The sequence below is a fragment of the Chlorocebus sabaeus genome, chromosome 27, assembly GCF_047675955.1.
Source record: "Chlorocebus sabaeus isolate Y175 chromosome 27, mChlSab1.0.hap1, whole genome shotgun sequence".
In the NCBI taxonomy this organism is placed as follows: Eukaryota; Metazoa; Chordata; class Mammalia; order Primates; family Cercopithecidae; genus Chlorocebus; species Chlorocebus sabaeus.
This window is the reverse complement of record NC_132930.1, coordinates 11,806,395-11,831,896: the sequence shown is the minus strand read 5'-3', so window position 1 is coordinate 11,831,896 and position 25,502 is coordinate 11,806,395. Positions and strand designations below refer to the sequence as shown.

The following is a 25,502-nucleotide window of genomic DNA, read 5'->3' as shown; positions in this document are numbered from 1 at the left end:
TCTGTTTCCCCAACAGATGTTTTTACATGTTTTAGTTACCCTAGCCTTTAAAAGGCCTCTCCATCCAATACTGTGTTAGTGCACCACAAAACAGGAATAATAATGTCAGCTATGCCAACCAAGCAAGAAGTACCATGCATAGGAGGATAACAGTGTTCAAATTTGCTGTGAATAACTGCCCAATAATATCACCAGTTAGCTTTATGTTGACGATTCTTATTTATCGATCTGTAGGGTAGGACAAACTGACCTCCTTCATACTGTGTTTTTGTGTTATTTCAGGGCAGTAGGGTTGATCTGGGAAAGGGATAGATAAGACAGGAAATACCCTGGGCCAAAAATGTACACACACTGATGGATCTTAAAAGTCCATAGAAGTGGCTCACGCCTGTAATCCAGGACTTTGGGAGGCCGAGGCGGACGAATTCAGGAGATCAAGACCATCCTGGCCAACATGGTGAAACCCTGTCTCTACTAAAATACAAACAAATTAGCTGGGCGTGGTGGCACGTGCCTGTAGTCCTAGCTACTCGGGAGGCTGAAGCAGGGGAATCGCTTGAACCTGGGAGGCGGAAGTTGCAGTGAACCAAGATCGTGCCTCTGCACTCCAGCCTGGTGACAGAGCAAGACTCCATCTAAAAAAAAAAAAAAAAAAAAAAAATCCATGAAAATGATTTGCCTCATCTTGAGTGAATTATTCTCTCTGTTAGTATAGATAATTGAGAGCTGGACATGCCCCATCCAAAAGCATGTGTTTACACTTGCTTTAAGCACCAACATTGCAAGATAAATACAATCCAGTATTGGGGAGTGGGTTGAAGAGTGGGGACATTATCCAATTGGAAGAATTGTCAAGGTTGAACTATGAAAATAACCCTTCAATCTCATTTTTCTCCTCTCACAGGGCTGCAACAGCACGACGTACATACAGGATGCCTTCCAGCTGCTGCTGCCTGTTCTGCAGGTCTCACATATCCAGACCAGTTGTTTGAAAGCACAGCCATGACCTGGCCAGACTCCATCTAGTTAAAGGAGACAGCTGGCCGCCTTGCCTCAATATGTACCATTTAAGGGGATGTTCTCTGTGCACCTGGCCACAGACACCCATTTGAGGACACTACAAGCAATTTTGCACAGACAATATTGAGAATGCAAATTTAGAGAGAGTTATTTCTCTCAATGTGTATAATTATTTTTACAAACAATTGTGTTTTCTTTAAGTTAATTTAAACTTACATGGCTTATATTGAAAATTTCCTTTCATCTGAAATTTATTTACAAATATTCATGTTCATTTTCCTGGTTAAGCATGCTGTATTTAGAAATTCATGGGCAGACCTTAGACTTTTTTTTTTAATCCTTTAAATTTCAACCTTTAAATGTTCCGTTCTTATAGTATTACTTTAAATCAATTCTAAAACTGAACTTTGTTTTGTTACATAAATGTCGCAGGCAAAAATAACACTACTTATAGATTTTACCTATTATGGTAAAAAAAGGAACATATGGTCATTCTTTTTTTTTTTTTTTTTGAGATGGAGTCTCGCTCTATCACCAGGCTGGAGTGCGTTGGCACAATCTCGGCTCACTGCAGCCTCCTCCTCCTGGGTTCAAGTGATTCTCCTGCCTCAGCCTCCTGAGTAGCTGGGACTACAGGCATGCGCCACCACGCCCAGCCAATATATTTTTTTTTATATTTAGTAGAGACAGGGTTTCACTATGTTGGCCAGGATGGTCTCGATCTCCTGACCTCATGGTGCCCCACCTCGGCCTCCCAAAGTGCTGGGATTACAGACATGAGCCACTGCGCCCAGCCAGTCATTCATTCTTGCAACAAGCGTTTATTGAGCACCTACTGTGTGCTCACAGTAAAGAAACATGATCTTATCCCAGTAGAGGTAGATATTCTGAAAAAGAATAATTCTTAAACTGCTTAAAGAAGTCCCTACCCCCAGGCCACAGACCAGTACCAGTCCATGGTCTGTTAGGAACCAGGCCGCACAGCAGGGGGTGAGTGGCGGGTGAGTGAGCACAGCTTCATCTGTATTTACAGCTGCTCCCCATAGCTTGCATTACCACCTGAGCTCCGCCTCCTGTCAGATCAGCAGCAGCGACATTAGAGTCTTATGGGAGTGTGAACCCTGTTGTGAACTGCACATGCGAGCGATCTAGGTTGTGTGCTCCTTGTGAGAATCTAATGCCTGATGAATCTGAATCTAATGCCTGATGATCTGAGGTTGAACAGTTTCATGCCGAAACCATCCCCCACCCCCATCCTGCTACCCCCAGTCCGTGAAAAAATTGTCTTCCATGAAACTGGTCCCTGGTACCAAAAAGGTTGGGGACCACTGGCTTAAAATACCAATAAATTTTTAAACCCTAAAAACTTTGAAGAACAAGGTAAATTCGTGGGTTTTTTTTAATGTCCTACCCTTTACTTTGTTGTATTTTCCTATACTCTTTACACTATTTTATCCCGAACTATATATATGAGGTGAAAATATATATGAAAAGGGATACTGAAGAGTATTTAGTTAAAATTAATTTCTTATGATCGCAAGCACATGATGGCATAATTACAAAGCTTGGAAGTATTCAGATAGAAAATCAAAGGTGTTTCAATACAGTAGAATCCCAGGACTGCATTTTAAAATCGCTTCACAGATCACACTCGCTGGTGGCAAATATCATCATTGTTGCCGAAGGACAGAAGATACTGATGTGTGTTTTCACTAACCGGTATATTGATCCATGAGAGGCTGCACAGAAGACCATGCAGCCAGGAGGTGCACTGTCAGTGGCTGCTTCTCCTGAGCTCCACACCTTCGTTGCAGCTGCGTGTTCTATAGAACACACCTGCTTCACAGCCCCATGGACATCCCTACAGGCACTGTCATGTGAAGCCTTGCCTAGTAGCTCCCTCCAGGGCAAATGAAGCTCATAGTTTTGCAAGGGGGAAACGTCTTGTTCACATTTGCTTTGATTCCCCTGATGGAATAGACTGCCTTTGCTCCATACAGGCAAAGTAGGGATATTTTAATATCATCCTACTTCTTATTAGCATTTCATTTGTCTATGTACTGTATTTCATTTGTATGTCTCCTGAAACATCCAAATGGAAAACATAAGAACATTTTATGTACCATCTGGAAAAAAATTACCTGAGAAATCAATTAAAGATTTTTCCCCTTTTCTGATTGCCAGAAATGCTTTTGTTATTAAGTCTAGAGAATGATTAACTGATGAAAATGTTGCATTTACCTCTTCATCAATTTTAGACTTTTTATGTGTAGAGCAGAGGAAATGATTTAGCTTTACAATTTCTTCACATCGGTTTTTTGTTATCGTTTTGTTTTTTGCATCAGATGGGTTTAGACATTAACTGGAAATGTAAAAGAGAAACAAGTGGTAGGGCACAGTGGCTCACACCTGTAATCCCAGCACTTTGGGAGGCTGAGGTGTGCGGATTACCTGAGGTCAGGAGTTCGAGACCAGCCTGGTTGACATGGTAAAACCCTGTCTCTGCTAAAAATACAAAAAAAAAAAAAAAAAAAGCCGGATGTGGTGGTTCGCGCCTGTAATCCCATCTACTCAGGAGGCTGAGGCACGAGAATCGTTTGAGCCCGGGTGGCAGAGGTTGCAGTGAGCCATGATGCACCACTGCACTCCAGTCTGGGCGGCAGAGGGAGACGCTGTCTCAACTAAAAAAATAAAAAGGGAGAAAAAAAGGAAAACAAGTATTTTTCAAGGAGCTAGAATCCCAGACTTAGACTTTAAGCCTAACGGCACCTGTGTAGTGTGTCCATAGCAAAAACTTTAATGATAAAATGAAATATAAATGTTTAAAAGAATATGAGATAATTATTGGAAAAGAAGTAGTTGATGTCATTGGCATTGCACTTACCTTCTAAGGCTGGAATGTCTAAGGTTGCCAGGTGAACACAGGCTGAGAGAGGATTCCCTGGGCCTTGTTCCATAGTCTGCGAATTACATTATATAAGAGAGAATAATCACTTAAAATAGATCCACCCTCCAGGATTTCTTTCAATACTGTTTTTCACCATCACTTTTAAATAATTGCTTCTTTGCTTTGCTTTAAAACCTGGCAAAGTGCAGGATCCAGATCTGTGCAAATGTCAGTTAGTTACTAAATGAATGATTTAACAGGCTTACCTTGGAAGTTTTTTATTCCTTCAATAATCCTTTACATAAATTGGGTTCATTTCATTCTATGCAATTACCCTGAACAAGCATGCCAGCTTTTTCTTAACATCAAGTGCAAAATAAGTTCTAGTCTAAATAATGAATGTGGGCCTGTGCCTGTGTCTTATTAAATAAGAAGCATCAAAAGCGGGCCTCAAATTCAAAGTAAAATGAGTTCGAGAAAAACTGCTTTCAGGTATTGATACAGACAGATCGAAAGGGCAAAATGGAGTCCCAAATCTTAAAGCATAGGCCTTAGCTTAAATATTGTACCCCACCGAGAAGAGAAGGCTCTGTTTTCTCCACGTGTCACCCTGGGCTGCACATCAAACTCATAGCTAAATGAGCAGTGTGATGACCTGAGGCCCTGGCAGGGGTGAGTGAGGATGTGCTACAGCCTCAGCAGTACCAGCTAAGGAACTATGGACCACAGCTGAGGGCTCAGAGGGGATGAAGGAAGTTCCAGCCTTGGGCAGGCTGAAGGAAAGTGTTGAATACAAGGAAGAGGCCTGAATAGGGAAATAAGAGCGTTCCTCAGTGGTTTGTAGAGATCAGCTTCCCCAAGGTGCTCAGATACCTGGAAAGTCACCTTCTGCACAGGCGGGCCATGCTGTTTTCATGTCAGAAATAAAGGCAGACGGATTCCAATCACAGCCATCCCGGAGGTCCAGGATATAACATCTTAGGGAAGCAATGTAGCAGAAATTTGAAACGAACATTTAATTTCTCATCTTTCCTAAAAACGTGTGTGTGTGTGTGTGTGTGTGTGTGTGTGTGTGTTCGCGCATGAGCGTGTGTGTGTGTGTGTTCCCGCGCGCGCGTGTGTGTGTGTTGAACAGATGGGGTTGATCATAATACATGACTTCAAATGATATTTAGTGTTTTATAAAAGCAATTATTTTTCAGGGTCAAGCTAGTTTTTCTATAATGTAAAAATTGCCCTCCGATCTTCCTCCTAAGTAAGCGTGCCCTACATTTTGATATGCAGATCCAGGCTTCAACTTGGTGTCTTAAATTACTGTGTTTGTAAAGGCTCATCAAAAGAGATCATACTGAAAATCCATTTTAGAGCTTCAATTTCGCTCTGGTTTTGTAGTTGATTAGAATTCATAATAACATAGGAGTATATTCAGACCAGCCATTCTTCCCATAAAAAAAAAAAGGTACAGTTAACCATGTGTTTTATTTTTCTAGATTATCTCATCACTTATGCAAGTTTATGTTCATTTGCTGTTGTCCATCCATACGGGATGCTGCACCAGAATGTCTACTGCTATCCAATTCTGAGGAAAGGCACCATTCTCTCTCTTTCTTTCTTTCTTTCTCTTTCTTTCTCTCTCTCTCTTTCTTTCTTCTTTCTTTTCCTTTTTCTTTTTTTTTTTTTTTGAGACACACTGTCACTCTGTCCCTTAGGCTGGAGTGCAGTAGCGCAATCTCAGCTCGCTGCAACCTCCACCTCCCGGGTTCAAGCCATTCTGCCTCAGCCTCCCGAGTAGCTGGGATTACAGGTGCCCACCACCACACCCAGCTAATTTTTGTATTTGTTTAGTAGAGACAGGGTTTCACCATGTTGGCCAGGCTGGTCTCGAACTCCTGAGCTCATGTGATCCACCCACTTCAGCCTCCCAAAGTGCTGGGATTACAGGCGTGAGCCACTGCACCCGGCCTTTTTTTTTCTTAGACCCTGAAAATAATCTGAATTATTCTACCCTTTGAGCATTTTACCTTTAGCAATGATTAAATCATTACACCCCAAACAGTAGGAAATGTATTAATGGTATTTCTGCTATTTCTAGTGTCTGGGGTCATCATAGACCAGGAATAGAAGCTGATTATGAATTTTGTGTTGGGATTTAAACTACATTTACCTTTGGATCAGAGTGAATTTTTCTCTGCCTGAGCTGTCAGCCAAAAAGCAATTGGATTATATCAGCCTGTGGTCACTGCTGACTCACTTGACAGGATTGTCTCTTGTATGAGTCTCAAAGGAATTCTATATTGCAAAAGAAGAATATGTTTATTTCTTAAATGCCTTCACTGAGTGCAGAAGTTTAGGGTGATCCAGAGATGTTCTATCTCCCTGCCCTGGGTTTCACCACGAGGCTTGGAAGCTGCCACTTGGAAGGAAAAGCAAGCGTGGAAGCCAAGGCCAGATGGATGAAACCTGGGCAAAAAACAAGGCTGAGCTTCTGCCTCTGAGTCTCTGCCATCTTTATCCTTTTTCTCTCTTAGGATTTTTTTTTTTTTTTTTGACAGTCACCAAGTACCTGTCTTCCAGGATCAGCTTTTAACATCCTGCCTCTCTTTTCCATATCTCTTATTTCCCTTCTCTTCCTCTACATTTTTTTGGTCTTATTTCCCCATTAACCAGAAAACAATTGGTACAAAAGATTCAGTCATAATCACTAACATGCATTTACCGTGTGCTGGGCATTGTGCTAAGGATTTTATTTGCATTATCCCACTTCATCTCCATAATCACCCTATTAGGTAGATATTATTATCATCTCCCTGCACAAATGAGAACATCGAGACCCAGAGACATTATCTACCTCATCCAGAATTACGTAACTAGCAAAAAAAAAAAAAAAGAGCCAGGATTCAAACCCAGCTCCATTCAGCCTGACTAGCTAGTGGTTTTAAACTATTAGAGCCTCCCAACAAAACAGAAATGTAACATGGTTATTTTTAGAGACACCTGAATGCTTAGATTAGCTCTAAGGTAGATTTGAGTTGTGAGGTAGATTTGTAGCTGAAAGGTTTGCTTGTCAGCTTTGGTTGTTTCCATGCAACTGAGAACAAACTGAGACTAAAGAGACACAGAATGAAGCCATGCGAGGTTATTTGGCCGCTGGGTGGTTCTCACCACAGGCCTCTTCATCATTTCACAGACACTTACATCAAGCAGTTTCCCGGTCATCATCAACACAGCATCCTGTCTCACAGGTGACTTTGATATCACAAAAACATCTCCATTTCCTTCTCGCTTCCCCTTCTCTGGTGCCAAGGAAGCCCATTTGTACATTACCACCTTCGTGAAAATCCTTAACCCTCTACTACCTTCCCGAAGCATGGAGTTTTTTACTTATCTAGACAGCCTTTAAGCTGAATCTTCAGTACCAAGCCCTGTGAGTTACTGATGGATGTTTAAAGAAGTGCTGAATAATGCCTTTCTACCCCTGAACTTGTTTCCTGCTAAGCCCAGGAACGCATGATCGCGGTGGCGGTGATAGTGATGTGATGATGGTGGCATACTTACTGATTATTTGCTGTGTTTCAGACACGAAGTATAGAGCCTCTACCTCTACAATCTCATTTAATCCTCCATATCAACTGTAGGAGATAGCTACTATTATTATCATTTCCATTTTACAGACGGAAAATGAAGCTCAGAGAGATTGAGTGATCTGCCTTTGGTTATCCGACTAAGAATTAGAAAAGCCGGGATTTATATCCAAGCAGTATGTAGAATTCTAGACATAGCCATGGAGAAGCAGATACCTGGTCATAAAGAAGAGAATTTACTCATTTTTTCCTGGGGCTGAGTTCCCCTCTTTCAGCTAATATCTGGGCTCCCCCTCCCCGCTCTCTATCCTGTGGCTTCAGGCGGAGACAGATTACTCCACAAACTTCTCTGTCAGAGAGCCAGCCACGTTTCTCCTGCCAGCACCCCTGATCCCAGGAGAAAATGAGTGCCCTGTATGCCCTGGTCTCCTTCGTGTTATAAACTTTGTATGTTGAGGGATTCATTTCTCATTGAAAAATATGATCGCCTTTTGACATTTCTGCAGGAGAGTTCTAGTCAACTCTCCTTGGGAAAAAATATTCCACTGGTGGGAAGCGATAAAGGACAAGAACCCAAATGATGAACTGCAGGACCGAAAGACTCCAGCCGTTTCTCTGTCAGAAAAAATCATTTGTACCCACAGGGTATCTTAGTTAGGAAGGCTTTTCCTCCAGACATCCGATCGGCTTCTTCCCTCGCTTCTTGAAGGTGTTTACTCAAAAACCACCTTTTGAATAAAGCACCTGTCCCGCCTTCGTGTTTTTTCTCTTTGGGACATACCTCTGTCTAACATCCTTTATATCCCACTGATTTGTTTGTTATGTGCCTTGCACAAGGATGTAGATTCCAGGAGAGGAGGGATTTTTCTGTGTTTTGTTCTTTAGCATATTCCCAGCACCCACAGCCATGCTTGGCAAATAGTCGGTGCTTGATAATTATTTGTTGAATTAACCAAATAGGTCAAAGTCTTCTCTGTGTAATTTGTAAATGCTGAATGAGAGAATGGAAGTAACTGTAGTATAGGGTAATTCATGGGAAAATATCTGGTTGAGTTACATTAGGAAATGTTAACTATGAAGTAATGGTGCTCATTTTAATGGTGTTTGGTGGTATAGCATAAATAGGTATGATTGGGGAGCTTAGAAATGAGTAAGATTTTTCCCAATAAAATTAATACAATGTACTCTTTTTTACTTTGAAGAATTCACTGTTTGAGGGGTCTTTCAAGATTCTTCAGGGTTAGGTAGACTGCAGTGAAAATTCAGAAGCCCTAAAGAAGTTAACGGTGGTGCACCAATACTCTGGAATATTATGCAACAGTAAAAACAAAAAAAAAGAATGGAATAGATCCCTGTAGTGACAGCTCCAAGATGTGTAACTGAGTGAAAAAAAAAGAAGCTGTAGTATATTTGTCTACAATAACATATTTGTACACACACAAATACTACATACACACACACACACACACACACACACACACCGCTAGAAGATGTGGAAGGATACACATGAAACTGTTAACATTGCTTATAACCAGAAGTGAAAGGGGGTTCCATATGTGGGGGAAAACATCAGAATTTCACAATAATCAAAAGGGACTGCAATGTTATTTGCAATACTTATGTTTGTATAATGAAACATATTAATGGATGACTTACATAACTAAATTTTTAGAAATCAAAACAGGAAGCAAAAGAAATTGCTTCTGATCAGGGAGGTAAAAGGATAGGGCCCTGCCAGAGGCAGAAAGTGTAAAAATACACAGATTGTTTTTCACTAGAAGAGCCAGAAGTGTCCATGAGAGTGTCTAAATGATTTGAATTTATTTGTCATCAATGTGCCTGTAAGTTTCTAACATAAAGTTGATGACTCTACAAATCTCTCCTTGCTTTCCTCAGAAAAGCCCAAACCATGTATTTCAAATGCGTAATTTGTAAAGATTGTGATGATGTGCACAGAAAAATTTGTCATTTCCATCTCATTGAAAAAGGCTTCTCACTTCCTCAGGCAGATCGTCTCTCTAATCCTCAGACTAAACCTGAACAGCTCTGGGATACATAATGACTACAGAAGCAATTTCAGAAACTTCTGGAGGGAAGCATCACACAAATGAATGATTCTGTGGTTCGAATTATTAGCTTGATGCCCAGATGCATATCATATGTGCAAGAGGCAGTTTACAATCTGTTCATCTTGACAAATGCAGCACAAGGGGATCTAAATCCCTGCATTTGCAATTTCTGTCTCTCCCTCTCCAAATTTATAGTGAAATTGTAGACACCAGTAATGTGTCAGGGTCGAGTGAACTGAGGTCTTTGCTGTGCGCTCACAGCTCCATTTCACTCAAAGGAGAGTAATAAATGGAAAGCAACAAAAAAGTCTCAGCAGATAATGAATCTGCGTCCTAATGACCTTCCCAAACTACAAAATGGATTTGTGATTTACTTGCTATTGCCCAAACCATTTGGTGCCTGTAGTGAGGTGTTAAAGTATTTTGGACATTTTAGACCACAAATGTGCATTTTAAGCAGTTCCTCAATGATTCAAGAAGGCTCCGAAATACCTCTTCCTGTCAAGGTAAAATTTTCCATCAATGACAGTGGAAGACATGTTTCCACTTCCCTGTTTACTGCCTTGATAATGATGTGATTGATTACTAAGGAGTCTTGGTCTGTTCTGCAGATCCTGGGACTACAGTGTGGCCATTTATATAAGATATGGATGTTACAAGCCAATGCGTGGTATAACACATCTGTCTTTATTTTAAAACCACTTGGTCTCTGGCAAGGATTGTAGAGTGGAGGCTCACATTTATTCAAGGGAAGTCATGTGCAAAATAACATATTTGTTTGCTGAACAGGTCTGTCACTTGCTGGTCATCTCCATCTGGGTTTGCTGCAAAGGAAGCAGTTGATCGGTCGCTACTAGGCCATCAATACCAAATAGGAATAATACATATGAAATGGTCTGAAATTAGTAGGCTTTAGAAATAAAAAGCAGCTAGGCACAGTGGCTCATGCCTATAACCCCAACACTGTGGGAGGCTGAGGCGGGAGGATTGCTTGAGCCCAGCAGTTCGAGGCTACAGTAAGCTACAATTGTACCACTGAACTCCAGCCTGGAATACAGGGAAATCCTGTTTCTAAAATTTAAAAAAAAAAAAAAAAGGCTCATTGATTTTTAAAGATCTCTACGTATTACATCCAAATGTTGCCTTTTTTTTCATGCCAGAGCTAAAATGGAAATAAGTCATGAGATAAAGTAAAAGAGAACATCTATTGATTTTCATGAACTCATACTTTTTATTCATTTAATCACCTCTCTATCCATATGTTCATCCAGTCAGTCCACAAACATTTATTACAACTGTTGTACACTTGCCCAAGTAAAATAAAGTTCAGTTTGAAATTCACTTTGCACTTCTTTCATCCAAAATTATATATTAGCTTGAGCAAAGCAATCCACTGGCTATATCTACGGCTTCTGCAACCACCCACTGTGTGCTGATGACATTCAAATTTCTACATGGAGCCCAGATATCACTCTTGAATTCCAGCTTTATCGTCAACTTCCTACCAGACCCTGGTTCATCAGTGTTTAAGTGTCCCACTAAACTTAATCGAAACACATCCAAATGGAATTCACCCTCTTTCCCTCTCCTCTTATTCTCTATCTGAGCTGGATGTATAGTGTGGCCTCTGCCAGAAGCTCAGCTATAGCCATAGATTGTTGCTTTTCCTCACCCTCAACACACAGTCAGTTTCCAAGTGCTATTAACTACTCCTTTGTGTATCTTCCTGCATCCCATTGCCTCGGTCTTGCTTCACTTTCTTCTCATCCTTCCCGCAAACTAGCACGATAGATACCAGCCTGGTCTCAGTACAGGTCTCAGTTCCCTTCCGAACCATCCGTGACAGCAGTGTCAGCATAGTCTCTCAGCAACTGCAGATCTGGTTATTCCTCTGTTTCAGACCTTCACTGGCTCACCCCAGCATTCAGGAAGATGCCCAAACCAGGCCCTTTACGGCCCGGCCCCTGGTTATCTTTTCAGGCACCTCCTACAAGACTCCAGTGTAAAATCCTCAGAAATCCTTGTGAGTTATCCCTTGCACCATGAGCCCTCTCACCTCGATAGAGTGGCAATTTAACTCATGCAGCTACAACTATGCATTGATTAGAGACCCTGAGGGACTCAGATGAATTGAAAGATTCAATAGTATTGATGTCATAGACCAATGCATTCATAAAATCAGCATAGCATCATTAGCACAAATGAAACTGGAGTTAATGGAATTTATCCTGGACTGGATTGTTTTTTAATTTGGCTGGGGTACCACCCCAAAAGAGTAAATGAAATTCCACATGTCAGCCAGGCCTGGTGGCTCATGCCTATAATCCCAGCATTTTGGGAGGCCGAGGCAGGTGGATCACGAGGTCAGGAGTTCAAGAGCAACCTGGCCACATGATGAAACCCCATCTCTACCAAAAATGTAAAAAATTAGCCGGGTGTGCTGGCGCGCACCTGTAATCCCAGCTACTCGGAGGCTGAGGCAGGAGAATTGCTCAAACTTGGTTGGTGGAGGTTGCAGTGAGCCGCACCACTGCACTCCAGCCTGGGCAACAGAGCAAGACTCCGTAACAAAAAAAAAAAAAAAAAGAAATTCTACGTGTCCTCCTCTGTCTCAGTATTCTTACAGTGGTGATTCAAGAACTGCTTTTTAGGGAAAACTGGAAAGAAAACACAATGGATATTTCTAGAAAATGTGTTTGCTTAGCCATTAATAAACTTGTTTTTCCTTAACCATCAGGACTTAGTTTGTTATTATGCATTGGAACTCTCCAAGAGAGGGATTTAAGGAGCAGCTTTTCTCCAGGTTGAACAGGGAAGCCTGGTTTCAGAGCACTGATTAATAGCTCCCCATAGTGATTTTCTTTGAATGCAATCTGGCTTCCCTGTATTCCAAAGTAATAAATCATTCTTTCAGCTGTGCAGTAGCATTTAAGGACTACCTGCTTAATCTTTAATTGGTTAAGTAGTTACAAGCGCAAATTATATGGTATAAAAATATTGCAATAGATCACAGTATTGTCAATTTTCTCCTACAGAACTCTGACATTCTCAAACGTAACAAAGCTCACCTCTCTTACATTAATGACTGAAATATCCTTGGAATAGAGAATGGCATAGTTATTATTTGCAAAGAAAGTATATTTCTGTCTCCTGAATGTCAGGAACCCACACGTCATGTGCACGTGAGTGTGTGTGTGTGAGTGTGTGTGTGTGTTGGAGGACATGTAGACCTTGAATTGGGGCTTCATTTTCTGTACATCACTGATGAAGTAGCTTTATATGTGTTCCCTTCACCCCAGTCAACTTATCTTTTAACTAATCCTGTAAGGATCATTTAACTTATCCTTGTCAGATGTGTCTCCTCCTCCAGGAAGTCTTCCCTCACTTCCTTCTTCTACCTAGATTCAGGTGTCCCTTGTCTGGGCTGCCACAGTGCTCCATTCATTGAGTCAACACTTATTGAGTAATTTTCATGTCAGGTACACGGCTTGGTACTAGTAATTTAGAGATGGATAAAACTAGTCCCTCAAGGAGTTAAGACCCAGCCTACCCCTGTCCAAACTACATTGTAATTGTTTGGGTTATCTGTCTCTGGTATCGGACTGTGCCTAGTATATGCTCAATGTCGTATTAACAAATGGATGGATAAATAGAAGACCTTTGCTTCAGCAATATGTTAATATCAAAAGGGAGACCATCCAGGGCTTTAATATGTAATAAATTTCCATTAAATTTCACTGGAAAAACTGTTAATAAACGAGGTCTGGGTGCTAAGATGATGGAGGAGTCTCCACACTGCTCAACTCTTGTGTTGGGGTTAAACAGGCAAGAAACTAGCTTGTTTGGGGTACAAGTGGGCCAACCTGGGTCCCCAGGGAAGACAGGCCTACATATTCAGGGCTCATACAACTGGGTCCCCAGAGAAGTCACATAATCTACTGTTAATTATACTAGAGATGCCATTAAATCACATTCCTTTCCTTATTTAAGAAGAAAGCTAGCTCTCTAGCTCACCGCAGACGACCCCTTCTCCCTTTCCCTTCTCTCCCTTACATACCCACCTTATCTAAGAAAAAGTTCAAATGTTTAGCCAATCAAGTCTAGCTTAGATTGTGCAATCTGACCCCAGCCAATAAAAAAAGAGCACAAGGGCAAAATTTACGTCAAGAACAAAAACTTTCACTCTCCTTTGTTCTGTGTGCTCTTGTAGTGACCAGCCAAACAAGAAGCACCCCTCTGCACAGAAGTAACTTTGCTTTGTTAAGAAATCTTTTGTCTAAGTACTCATTTTCCTTACGACTCCGAGCTTTATTTCCAACACCTACTCTTCTCTTCTTCTCTCACCTCCTTATATGGTTTGTGCCTGTGTCCCTACCCAAATCTCATGTTGAATTGTAATCCCCAATGTTGGAGGTGAGGCCTGGTGGGAGGTGATTGGCTCATGGGGCAGAGTTCTCATGAATGGTTTAGCACCCTCCCTTTGGTGTTGTTCTCATGAGAGCAAGTGAGTTCTCCCGAGATCTGGTTGTTTAAAAGTGTGTGGCACCTCCCCCTATCTCTTTCTCCTGCTTTTACAGTGTAAGACACCCACTTCCCCTTCACCTTCTGTCACGATTGTACGTTTCCTGAGGCCTCCTCAGAAGCAGAAGCCACTGTACTTCCCAAACAGCCTGCAGAACCATGAGCTAATTAAATCTCTTTTCTTTATAAATTACCCAGTCTCAGATATATCTTTATAGTAATACGATATAGACTAACACACCTTCCTACTGTGCCTGCACCCCCATCCATCCCATCCCAACCAGCAAAGTCTCTAGAATACACCCTGTGTGATTTCTGTCTCTGATGAAATTGCCAGCACTAAAACATGTCATTGAAAAAGGTCTTTTTTGCTTACATTTATCTAATTCTTCTATAAAGAAGCAACAATTAGTAAATCCTGGAGAACTTTCCTTCTAGTATGAGTCTAATTGTCAGAATAAAGTTAGTAGAAATAAAGTAGACAATTTTTGTTGTGTTTTGTTTTATTTTGTTTTGAGATGGAGTCTTGCTCTGTCACCCAGGGTGGAGTACAGTGGCACAATCTCGGTTCACTGCAACCTCTGCTTCCTGGATTCAAACGATTCTCCTGCCTCAGCCTCCGGAGTAGCTAGGATTACAGGCGCCTGCCACCACACCCGGCTGATTTTTGTATTTTTAGTAGAGACAGGGTTTCGCCATGTTGGCCAGTGGGTCTCGAACTCCTGACCTCAGGTAATCACCCGCCTCAGCCTCTCAAAGAGCTAGGATTACAGATGTGAGCCACTGCACCTGGCCAACAATTTTTTAAATATATTTTTTTTTCTACTGAATTTTCTACCCTGAATAAAGACTAACACAAGAAAAATATCTCACTGTGATGTAATCATTAAACACTGTTGTTTTGTTTGACATAGTGGAACTTTGTAATGCTAAATTGCTTAAAAAGAAACCCTACATTGTTTGCCAAAATAAAAATGGAATAGAGATGATTTCCTGTCTCTCTGTAGACAGGAAATTTCAAGTAGAAAAATGTGTTTTGAACCCAGCAAGGAGAAAGGGGACTTTCCAGATACTCAGTCCATGACCTTTTCTTATCATTGCTTGGGTGTTTTTGTATCGTAATTAATTATTTTTTTTTAAACCACAGAGGATCTTGACATGGCTTCAAAGAATTTCTCTTAAAAAATCAATTAACACATTGCTTATTGATCCTATTTTATGAGCATCCAAAGCAAAAGCTTAATTCTGTGCAATTCTTCTCACAACTACCAAATAATTGAGTTCTTTGAGGTACTTTGTTACATGGGTAGAGATGAGAGAATATCTGTTGTGTAGGGAACTTGTGGTTTGGTACGGTTTATAAGTACGGTTTATAAGTAGGCCTTCCAAGCATTGTTGGGATCAAGAGATTCGCAATACAGAACTCTCTACTACAAATGTTTATGAAAAGGTATTTGTCCGTATTGAACAATCTTTTTTTCCTAAAAAAAGATCCTAGCCAGTCATGGTAGGATAATCTCAGCACTTTGGGAGGCTGAGGGAGGAGGATCACTTGAGGTCAGGGATTCAACCAAAAGGATTCACTTTTGCCTCCATGATTCAGTGATTAAGATGCAACAGAGCAGTGGGTTCAGAGCACAGACTTTAAAACCAGACTGCCTGGGTTTGAATTTCAACCCTGCCACTTAAAAGCTGTGTGACCTTGAACAAGTTTCTTAACCTCTCTTTGACTTAATTTCTTCACTTATAAAAAGGGGTAATAATAATAGTACTTACCTCCTAACCTTGTGAGGAGAATTTGAATTCATTAATTAATACATGCTAGGTACTTCATATGGTACCTGGCACATAGTCAATACTGTTCTAAATTCCCTTCCCAACTCCTACCCCAAACTTGGGCTATTTTTTACAGTGGTGGCATGAACTATGGCTACCCTAAAGCAACTAAAAAAATAGAGCAGCTATATATCCTTTAGTGTGAGTGAAGGAAGATCCTTTCCCAATACACACTGCTACAAGGGACAGACTTAGAAATGGTAGATAATCACTTTCAGAACTCTAGCCCATATGTTTCCTTAGGGCAAACCACTTCCTTTCCAAATATGAATTTCACCTAAGAGAATAAACATTTACACATAGCTGGAAAGAAGCAAGGCTCCATATAGGGACATAAACTAATGCCTGTCTTTGCCAGATACCAAGTCCCTGAGAGATCTATCTCTGGAAAGCCTTTAAACTACATGAAGCAAACTGTCAGTTTAAGGGGAAAAGGGGGGATTTTAAAGTCACTGTCTCCTATTAAATAGTGCAGATACACAGAGAGAGAGAAAAAAAAAGAAGAGAAGTTTTGCTTTATACTAAAAAGGGACTTAGAAAAAAAAAGCAGCTTGCACTACCCTGGGGAAAGGAGACCTTGTCTTCTTTCCAAGTTCCATCACTGACAACCTCTGTGATGTGATCTTGGGTGAAACCCTCAACCGCTGGGGGCATCAGCTTCCTCAGCTGTAAAATGAGGGAGTTAAACTAGATCTATAAGATTTCTTATAGCTCCGACATCCTATGACTTTATAAAATAAAAGAGATGTTAAATGTATCCAGCAGGCAGCAGAAACTAACTCTGGAAACGTAAGCAGGAAAATGATATTTTTGCAAGGATATCACTGGTAGCCCACAGAATCAAAGGGAAGGCTAGAGAACCAGGTTCAGAACTGATGTGGTTTGGCTGTGTCCCCAGCCAACTCTCATCTTGAATTGTAGCTCCCATAATTCCTACATGTCATGGGAGGGACCCAGTGGGAGGTAATTGAATCATGGGGGCGGGTCTTTCCCTTGCTGTTCTTGTGATACTGAATAAGTCTCACGAAATCTGATGGTTTTATTAAGGGGAGTTCCCCTGCTCACACTTTCTTGCCTGCCGCCATGTAAGATGTGACTTTGCTCCTTCTTCGCCTTCTGCCATGATTGTGAGGCTTCCCCAGCCAGGGTAAACTGTGAGTCCATTAAATTTCTTTCCTTTATAAATTGCCCAGTCTCGGATATGTCTTCATTAACAGCATAACAGACTAGTACTAGAACCAAGGCAGTTTGGTGAGGATAGGCGATGTGTTTGGGGTTTAGAGGCAGGAATAACTGAACTATGCTACTGAAGTGAATGAGCTTCATTCATTTCTTCCACCCTTACTTCACTGAATCCAAAACTCAAAGTCCTAAGATAGAGGGGTCAAATTCGTCTAGTTCAAATCACATGCCACTCATTGGCTGGTGGGCAAGAACCCTTGATTAATAGTCCCACCAAGACATTGTTCAATGTGTGAGAGGGATTCCCTAAGAGGACATTGGGGTATGATTATGAGAAGTGCAATGACTACTGGGCAGCTCTTTACTACAAATGTTGTGTCTGTCTTTGTGACACCACACACTAATAGAACTTTTCTAAGTCAAAATTGATGGACTATTTTCACAGCCCATCTGAAAATGGATGTAACTTTGGATGGAGATAATGGCCCTATGACAACACTGTCCATACACAGATGTGACCACCCATCTCAAAATGTTAGACAGTGACACATGCTTGCAAAACAGCCTTCACGTGCCTCAAGAGATTGTTCTGGGGGAGAAAACACAAGTCTGTGTTTTGTTTTAAATGTTTATCTTGGCCGGGCACGGTGGCTCACACCTGTAATCCCAGCACTTTGGGAGGCCAAGGCAGGCGGATCACAAGGGCAGGAGTTTGAGACCAGCCTGCCCAACATGGTGAAATCCCATCTCTACCAAAAGTACAAAAATTAGCTGGGTGTGGTGGTGCTCACCTGTAATCCCAGCTACTTGGGAGGCTTAGGCAGGAGAATCTCTTGAACCCTGGAGGCAGAGGTTGCAGTGAGTCGAGATCACACCACTGCACTCCAACTCTGGGTGACAGAGCATGACTCCATCTCAGGAAAAAAAAAAAAAATGTTTCTCTCTTTGCACATCTCCTTGGATGTGAGAAAGAACATTCATAGAGGCACCCAAGAGTCACTTTCCTCTTCTTCCATGTTTGCAGAGCCCTGGTTTTATTCTGATGGTCAGTTCTCCTCCCCAACTTGAGAATCAGGTTAATCTTGATTGGTTGGAATTAGTCATGATGATCCCATACCCCCTGCCATTGGGTGGTTTAAGGGTGGCTCTGTGACCTTGTTCTAGATGCTCTGACATGAGAATAAATCTGCTGGTGGTGGAGGAGACTTCTCGTAAAGGTTTCTTCACTTGTATAAAGGACATTGTGGCTATAGGGCGTGGTGGCTCATGCCTGTAATCCCAGCTACTCAGGAGGCTGAGGCAGGAGTATGTTTGAGCCCAGGAGTCCGAGACCAGCCTAGGTAACTAAAAAAGAAAAATCATGGTGTAAAGATATGATGATTGGGCTGGGTGCGGTGGCTCACACCTATAATCCCAGCACTTCAGGAGGCCCAGGCAGGTGGATCACGAGGTCAGGAGTTCAAGACCAGCCTGGCCAACATGGTAAAACCAAATCTCTACTAAAAATACAAAAATTAGCCAGATATTGTGGTGGGTAATCCCAACTACTTGAGAGGCTGAGGCAGGAGAATTGCTTGAATTCAAGAGGCAGAGGTTGCAGTGAGCTGAGATCGCGCCCCTGCACTCCAGCCTGGGCAACAGAGCAAGACTCCGTCTCAAAAAAAAAAAAAAAGATAAAATGGTTGTGATGATTGTTGGTGCTATGGCCCCACCATTTAACATAATCTTTCCTTGAAACCATGAGATGGGAAGCCTCAACACAAACACCAACAATCTGAAGACAGCAGAGAGGAAAGAGAAGAGAGAACTTGAGTGCTTGATGATATGAGTCTCGAATTAACCAACCCTGGAAGCACCCCATTAGAATTTCCCATTAGATAACATAATAAATCTTCTCATCATTTAAATTACTTTCACTTGGACCTTCTACTATTCGCAGATGAAGTATCTTTTCTTTAGTTGACATGTAATAATTGCACATATTTGTGGGATATAGAGTAATATTTTGATACATCTGTAATGACCAAATCAGGGTAATCAGCATGTCCATCACCTCAAACATTTATCATTTATTTGTGTTGGGCACCCTCATAATCCTCTTTTCTACCTATTTTGAAATATTCAATACCATTTTGTTAACTATAGCCACCATGTAGTGACTATAGAGTGACTTCCTATCTGGAATTTTTTAACCATTAACCAATCTCTCCCTATCCTTCCGTCTCTCTACCCTTCCCAGCTTCTAATAACCACAATTCTACTTTCTACTTCTACGAGCTCAACTTTTTTTTCTAACTTTTGCATGAGTGAGAACATTTGGTATTTATCTTTCTATATCTGGCTTATTTCCCTTAACACGATGGCTTCTGGGCTCATCCACGTTGCTGTGAATGACAGAATTTTATTTGTGTGTGTGTGTGTGTGTGTGTGTGTGTCTGAATTGTATTCCATTGTGTATATTGATATGGTTTGGCTGTGTCCCCACCCAAATCTCATCTTGAATTGTAGCTTCCATCGTGGGGAGGGACCCAGTGGAAGATAATTGAATCAGGAGGGCAATTTCCCCCATACTGTTGTCGTGTTAGTAAGTAAGTCTCATGAGATCTGATGGTTTTATATGGGGAAACCCATTTTGCTTGGCTCTTATTCTTTCTTGCCTGCTGCCATGTAAGACATCCTTTCACCTTCTGCCATGATTATGAGGCCTCTCCAGCCATGTGAAACTATGAGTACTTTAAACTTCTTCTTCTTTATAAACTACCCAGTCTTGGGTATGTCTTTATTTGCAGTGTGAAAACGGACTAATGCATATATGTACCACATTCTCTTTATTCGTTCATCCATTGATGGATCTGTAGGTTGGTTTCATATTTGGGCTACTTTGAATAGTGCTGTAATAAACACTGGGGTGCAGGTAGTTCTTTGATATATTGATTTCCTTTCCTTTGGATAAATACCCAGTAGTAGCATTGCTGGATCATGTGGTAGTTCTATTTTTAGTTTTTTAAGAAACCTTCATACTATTTTTCATAATGGCTGTACTAATTTACATTCTCACCAACAGTGTACAGGAGTTTCCTCTTCTCTGCACCCTCTCCAGCATTTATGTTACTTTTTGTCTTTTTGAGGATGGCTATTTGACTTGGAGTGAGATGATACCCTAGTATGGTTTTGATTTGTATTTCCCTGATGATTAGTGATGTTGAACATTTTTTCATTACTTTTCTGTTTTTATGTCTTCTTTTCAAAAAAAAAAAAAAAGTCTATTCAGAACCTTTACCAAAGTATATAATTTCCAGTTCACAGAAGATTTTTTAAATGTATATTTTAGTTTTCATGACTCTAGGTTAATCTGGTAATACACCTTACTTATATTTTCAAGATTTAAGAACTCTTTTCCACTCATTATCCTAAGATTGCCATCCATCAGAATAGTAAAAATAGTCAGAGATGGTGAAGAAATATGTAGACAGAAAAAGAAGTAAAATAGACAAGGAGACAGAGAAGGAAGTAAACAGAGTCAAATTATGAGAATAAACTGTGTCAGAAAATTGAGTTCAAGTCTTTATTCCACAATGTCTGACAGAAAGGGAAAGGAAGATAGTTCAGAGAGAGATAAACAGACAGAAGTTATCTACTGACAGAGGGAGAAGGTAAGGATGGATGCAATTCAGTACAATGTTTGTCTATTTTTAAATTTTATTTTACTAAATATTAAGTAGGTACTAAAGTTCATTTTAAAATTTATGTAAGCTATATAGAATCATGACCCAATGAACTCTCATACACCTGCCACCAAGTTTATAAAAGGACATTATCATTGTGCTAGAAGGCCCTGATGTGTGGGCCTTCAATTCCATCCCCTTACAGATAACCTGAATCTACAGCCAATATCTGGCTAACTCCATCAACCCAGATGATTATTGCTTGGTAGAGGCAGGTTGGAAAGAAGTGAGTACCTATCATCAGAGACTCAGAAGCTGGAGATGATATGGTTCCCGCTCTCACTTACAGTCTGGTAGGGAAAGAGAAATGAATACAACTAGCTGTGGTACAAGGCAAGATGTGAGAAGTACCATGATAAGAGGACTAAATCCTAGAAAAACACCGAAAAAGAACCAGACATTGTGCCATCTGGGGTGAGCAGGGGAAACTTCATGGACAAGGTGGCCTATCTGCCTTTAATGAAAAGGATTTATAAAGATGAAAGGAAAGGGCAAATGTAACAATCATTAAAAAGGCAGGGAAGAGAACATGGTCTGAATGACTGTTCCATCCAGGGATGACTGGGTATAGGAAAGGGAAGAGTACAACTTCAGGCTAGGATGAAAGTACAGAGTTTGGTAGAAATCCTCTGGAAAATAAAAATTCTTCTAGAAACTAAAAACTAGTAGTTATAAGTTCAAGCAATATTTATTTTCTGCACAAAGGAGTCTGGAAGATTTTCACATGTGTCTCATCTCTCCTTTCTCTGCCTACCCTGACTATCACCCCTGCATCAAATAACTTATCAAACACCACCAATTCTCCATCCATACCCTCTCTTCTTTCTCTTCTTCTTTCTGTCACTCGAATTCCACTGTGTGCTTAATGACTAAAAGATTCCTGCATGGTGCCATGTTTCCTCTCTCCCTCTTCAATCTACACCTGAATTCTTTGAATGGAAGGCTAGGGACCTGGCTGCTCAACAGGATGCAGAGGTCAAGGAGATGACTGTGGCTTACAGCTGGGGAGGAAAGCCTGCAGTGAGAACCATGAACACTGGACTAAGCCACAAGTCATAGGGAGGGGGTGTAGGTGGGTCAAAGTCAAGTTTGGAACCAACTGGAAAGCAGGGTACACAAAAAACTAGTGGTGTCAATGGGAAGCCATCAATAATACGAGGCACCAAGGACCCCAGGTTGGTTGTTACTGGGGCCAGTTGTATGGAGAAGGGGACAGAACTGCCAGGCTAGGGGAGACACACAGGACCAGTGACCACATAGCAACTCCAGTGAAATGTCTTCTTCCAGGGCCCAGTTCACCCAGCCTCCTTGCGCTCCTTGAAGAGATCTTTGACAGTACTCTCAGGCACGCCCCCCCATCCATTTTGCTCTTTGCCCTGTCTCTACCCCACAGGGCAGATTGTAGAAGCTGCACAGGCTTTGCAGCCTGACCAACCTAAGATTGAAGCATATCAATCAATAGGATTGGTGAGCTTCCCTTAGCCTCAGCTTCCTCAGAGAGAATGACACCTGTTTCAAGGCATCATTGTGAGGAAGAAATGAAAGTACACAAGGCCCATGCCAGATGTAGAGTAAAGGCTTGATAAATAGGTCTTTATTTTTCAGAGACAGGGTCTCACTCTGTTGCCTAGGTTGGAGTGCAGTGGTACAACCATAGCTCACTGCAGCCTCACACTCCTGGCCTCAAACGATCCTCCTGCCTTTGCCTCTCAAAGTGCTGGGATTACAGGTGTGAGCCACTGCACCCGGCCTAGTTCTTTACCCAGCAAATATTTACAAAGTACCTACTGTGAGCCAAACACCCTACCAGCTGCTGGGGATACTATGGTGAGCAGAACCAGACATGTTCCCTGTCCTCATGCAGCTTCCAGTCTAGAAAGGAAGCCAGACATTAATTTGTAACCACAAAAATAATGGCAAAGTAATAGGTATGAAAACAGTTATGGGGGCTGAGAACGTGTGTATTTAAGAGGTTTGGTGATTCTGAGAAATCAGGAAAAGCCATCTTCAAAACCCTGCTCAAAAGCCTGCCCTAATTCCTCCCAACTGGAATTGATCCTATTGGCTTATATATTCTCAGCAGGAAGCCTGCATCCTGCAATTGACACTTAGCTTACCGTATTGTGTCTAGTATTTTCACCAGAGGCGTACACATCCTGTCTCCTCTGCCAGAGTGTAAATTCTCTGTAGGCAGTGTAGGCCATCTACATCTTTGTGTGCTTCACAGTATCTGTTAAAAGTCAATTATTTTAATGAATAGGTGAAATTAGCTTCCTGAAAGCTGCCACAATTTAACTGGACTCAAAGCTTAACATATGCTTTTTGCAAGCCAAGTTCTCATTGATTTCTAAGCCATTTGTCAGAACATAAGAGGTAGTGTGCAGGGAAACAATAATTTGGCTTCTGAGAAGTTGCATAATATCCATATCTCATAGGCTGTAATACCCCTACACGCCTGCTGAAAAATCCCAGACCTGAGTTTGACTCACCTATTATTTAGGGATACACAGACAAGAAAAAGCGAGACTACTATAATTCCGTTTGCCAAATTTTCAATCTCTAAATTTTACAATTAGAATCTCAATTTGTGATCTATAGAAAAAAATAATCAAATACCAGAAAAAAAAAAACTCTGGAATATTCATGCCTGTTAGATTGCTTATGTAGGAAGGGAAAAATATCTTTTCCTTCTACCCTTTTAAATTCAGAGCTGAATCCTCTATAACAAAAGATTAACCAGAGAAAAATATAGTGATTTATTTAAATAAATTCTATATAACACAAGGGCCATCTCTAGGGAATGAAGATCAGAGGAAACAGTTACACTTGAGTGTTTTTAGTAGTAGGTTTGATGAAGAATGGAGAAAGACTTGGAGAAATATGATCAGGCAAAAGGAGTACTAGATCTAATAGGAATAAATGGAGGGAAACTTAGCAGGGCCCGTTTGTTCAGATTCTCCTCTGTGTGCCTGTATCTTGGGAGATAGGGAACTGCCTTTCCTCTGTGGATATAGGAAGAGCACTTCTCACATGAGGTCCTATGATGTGTTTTCGAGGAAGGTCAGCAAAGGTTTTATTACCTGCTTCCGGGGAGAAAGGTGGCAAAGGAAGGTCAGAGTAATATTTCCACTTAAAATTTGCCATTTTCTCAAATCCTTCAGCTTAAAACATTCAGTTCGCCAAGGTGCCATATTTTGGGGTAGCATGTCCTCAACCCCATCACTGATTATTAAATCTGACCCTGCAGTTAACCCTGTAAATCAATTCAGATAAGCAATTTTAACCATATAATGATGGCCAGGAGATTAAGTTCCACCTTAACTCTGGAAAAACATTTTTATATTTTAATGTTAAGAGCTGCCCTCTTGTCTACATGTGCTTTTTTTATTGTCATCAATAACTGTAATTATGCTTGATATTAATAATGGCTATAACAAATATGAAAGCCAAAAGAATCAAAGGAAACATTTTGCTGTTAGATTTAAGTACTTAAGTATTTTATTTAAATTCGTTTTATTTTGGTATTTTTGATTTTTTTTTTTTTTTTTTTTTTGAGACAGAGTCTTGCTCTGTCGCCAGGCTGGAATGCAGTGGCATGATCTTGGTTCACTGCAACCTCCGCCTCCTGGTTTAAGCGATTCTTCTGCCTCAGCCTTCTAAGTAGCTGGGACTACAGGCACGCGCCGCCACACCCAGCTAATTTTTGTATTTTTAATAGAGGCGGGGTTTCACCATGTTGGCCAAGATCATCTCGATCTCTTGACTTCGTGGTCCTCCCGTCTCGGCCTCCCAAAGTGCTGGGATTACAGGCGTTAGCCACCGCGCCCGGCCTCTTTGAATTTTTTTAAAAACATCCTGGTGCCAAAAGGCAGCAAAATTCATAAATGCAAACAAACGTATAAACAAACAACCAGACCCTCTTAAATAATCTACAAAATAGAAATAATCTATCTGCATAGGAAAAAATTATCGAATCAGCACCTACAATGTGGCCCAATAAAAGAAAGGGTTTTCATATTTGATCCTTTTTTTAGTTCCTCAAAATTAAAATCTTGACTCCATTCTGTGCTGTATGTGATAGATTTTTTTAAGAAGAGAAAGAGTAGGAATTCTCTTGCTGTTTCCATGGGTTTCATCATCTTGTTTTCCATGACTCATAATGGCTTCTTGCAAATACTCTTGTTCCCTTGATCTCATGGGTCAAATGAATGCTCTTAAGCTAGTTTTCATCAACCAGTCAGCATTCCTCCTGCTTTCCAACTGTGCATCCTCAGCTGGACCCAAACATTTTCCAGTCTACGCATTCACAAAATAAAATTATGAGTATTCTTCAAAGGGCTCAGTCCAAGGTGCCCAGGGATATTCTGAAGATTTAAATAAAAGCAAGAAAATATTATTCACACAAAAATTTTTTTAAGTGTCACTTGAATTAGAACTGGTAGAAAACAATTTTAAAACCATTTGTTAAAACTATGCCTTATAAGACCACCAAAAAATGTCCTCAAGTCTCCGATTCAGGGCTCTTTCAGGGCAACCTGACTGCCTCAGCCTCCCAGAGTGCTGGGATTACAGGCATGAGCCACCGCACCCTTCCATGACTTCTTTTCCTTTGGGTAGATACCCAGTAGTGGGATTGCTAAATGGAGCAGTAGTTCTATTTTTAGTTTTTTTGAGAAATCTC

At 41.0% G+C, this 25,502-nt stretch overlaps 2 protein-coding genes across 7 annotated transcripts in view; one reads left to right on the top strand and one right to left on the bottom strand.

Moving 5' to 3' along the window:
* The window catches only part of FAM114A1 (family with sequence similarity 114 member A1), a 78,840-nt gene extending 75,648 nt beyond the window's left edge, over window positions 1–3,192 (top strand). For both annotated transcript variants that reach the window (XM_008017631.3, XM_038008626.2), the window contains one exon: window positions 905–3,192. In XM_008017631.3, the coding sequence (XP_008015822.3) occupies window positions 905–1,006 (102 nt within the window). In that variant the 3' untranslated portion in view covers window positions 1,007–3,192. The remainder of the gene's footprint in view (window positions 1–904) is intronic.
* The window catches only part of TMEM156 (transmembrane protein 156), an 85,890-nt gene continuing 61,929 nt past the window's right edge, over window positions 1,542–25,502 (bottom strand). For 2 of the 5 annotated variants that reach the window (XR_005243940.2, XR_005243941.2), the window contains exons 7-10: window positions 24,807–25,185; window positions 23,902–24,074; window positions 22,939–23,051; window positions 1,542–3,980 (exon numbers count right to left, since the gene is read on the bottom strand). The gene's annotated coding sequence lies outside the window, so the exon portion shown is untranslated. Of the gene's footprint in view, window positions 3,981–22,938; window positions 23,052–23,553; window positions 24,075–24,297; window positions 25,186–25,502 lie in introns of those variants that run through there. The other 3 variants (XR_012091620.1, XR_502294.3, XM_008017633.3) reach the window with 3 other exon arrangements.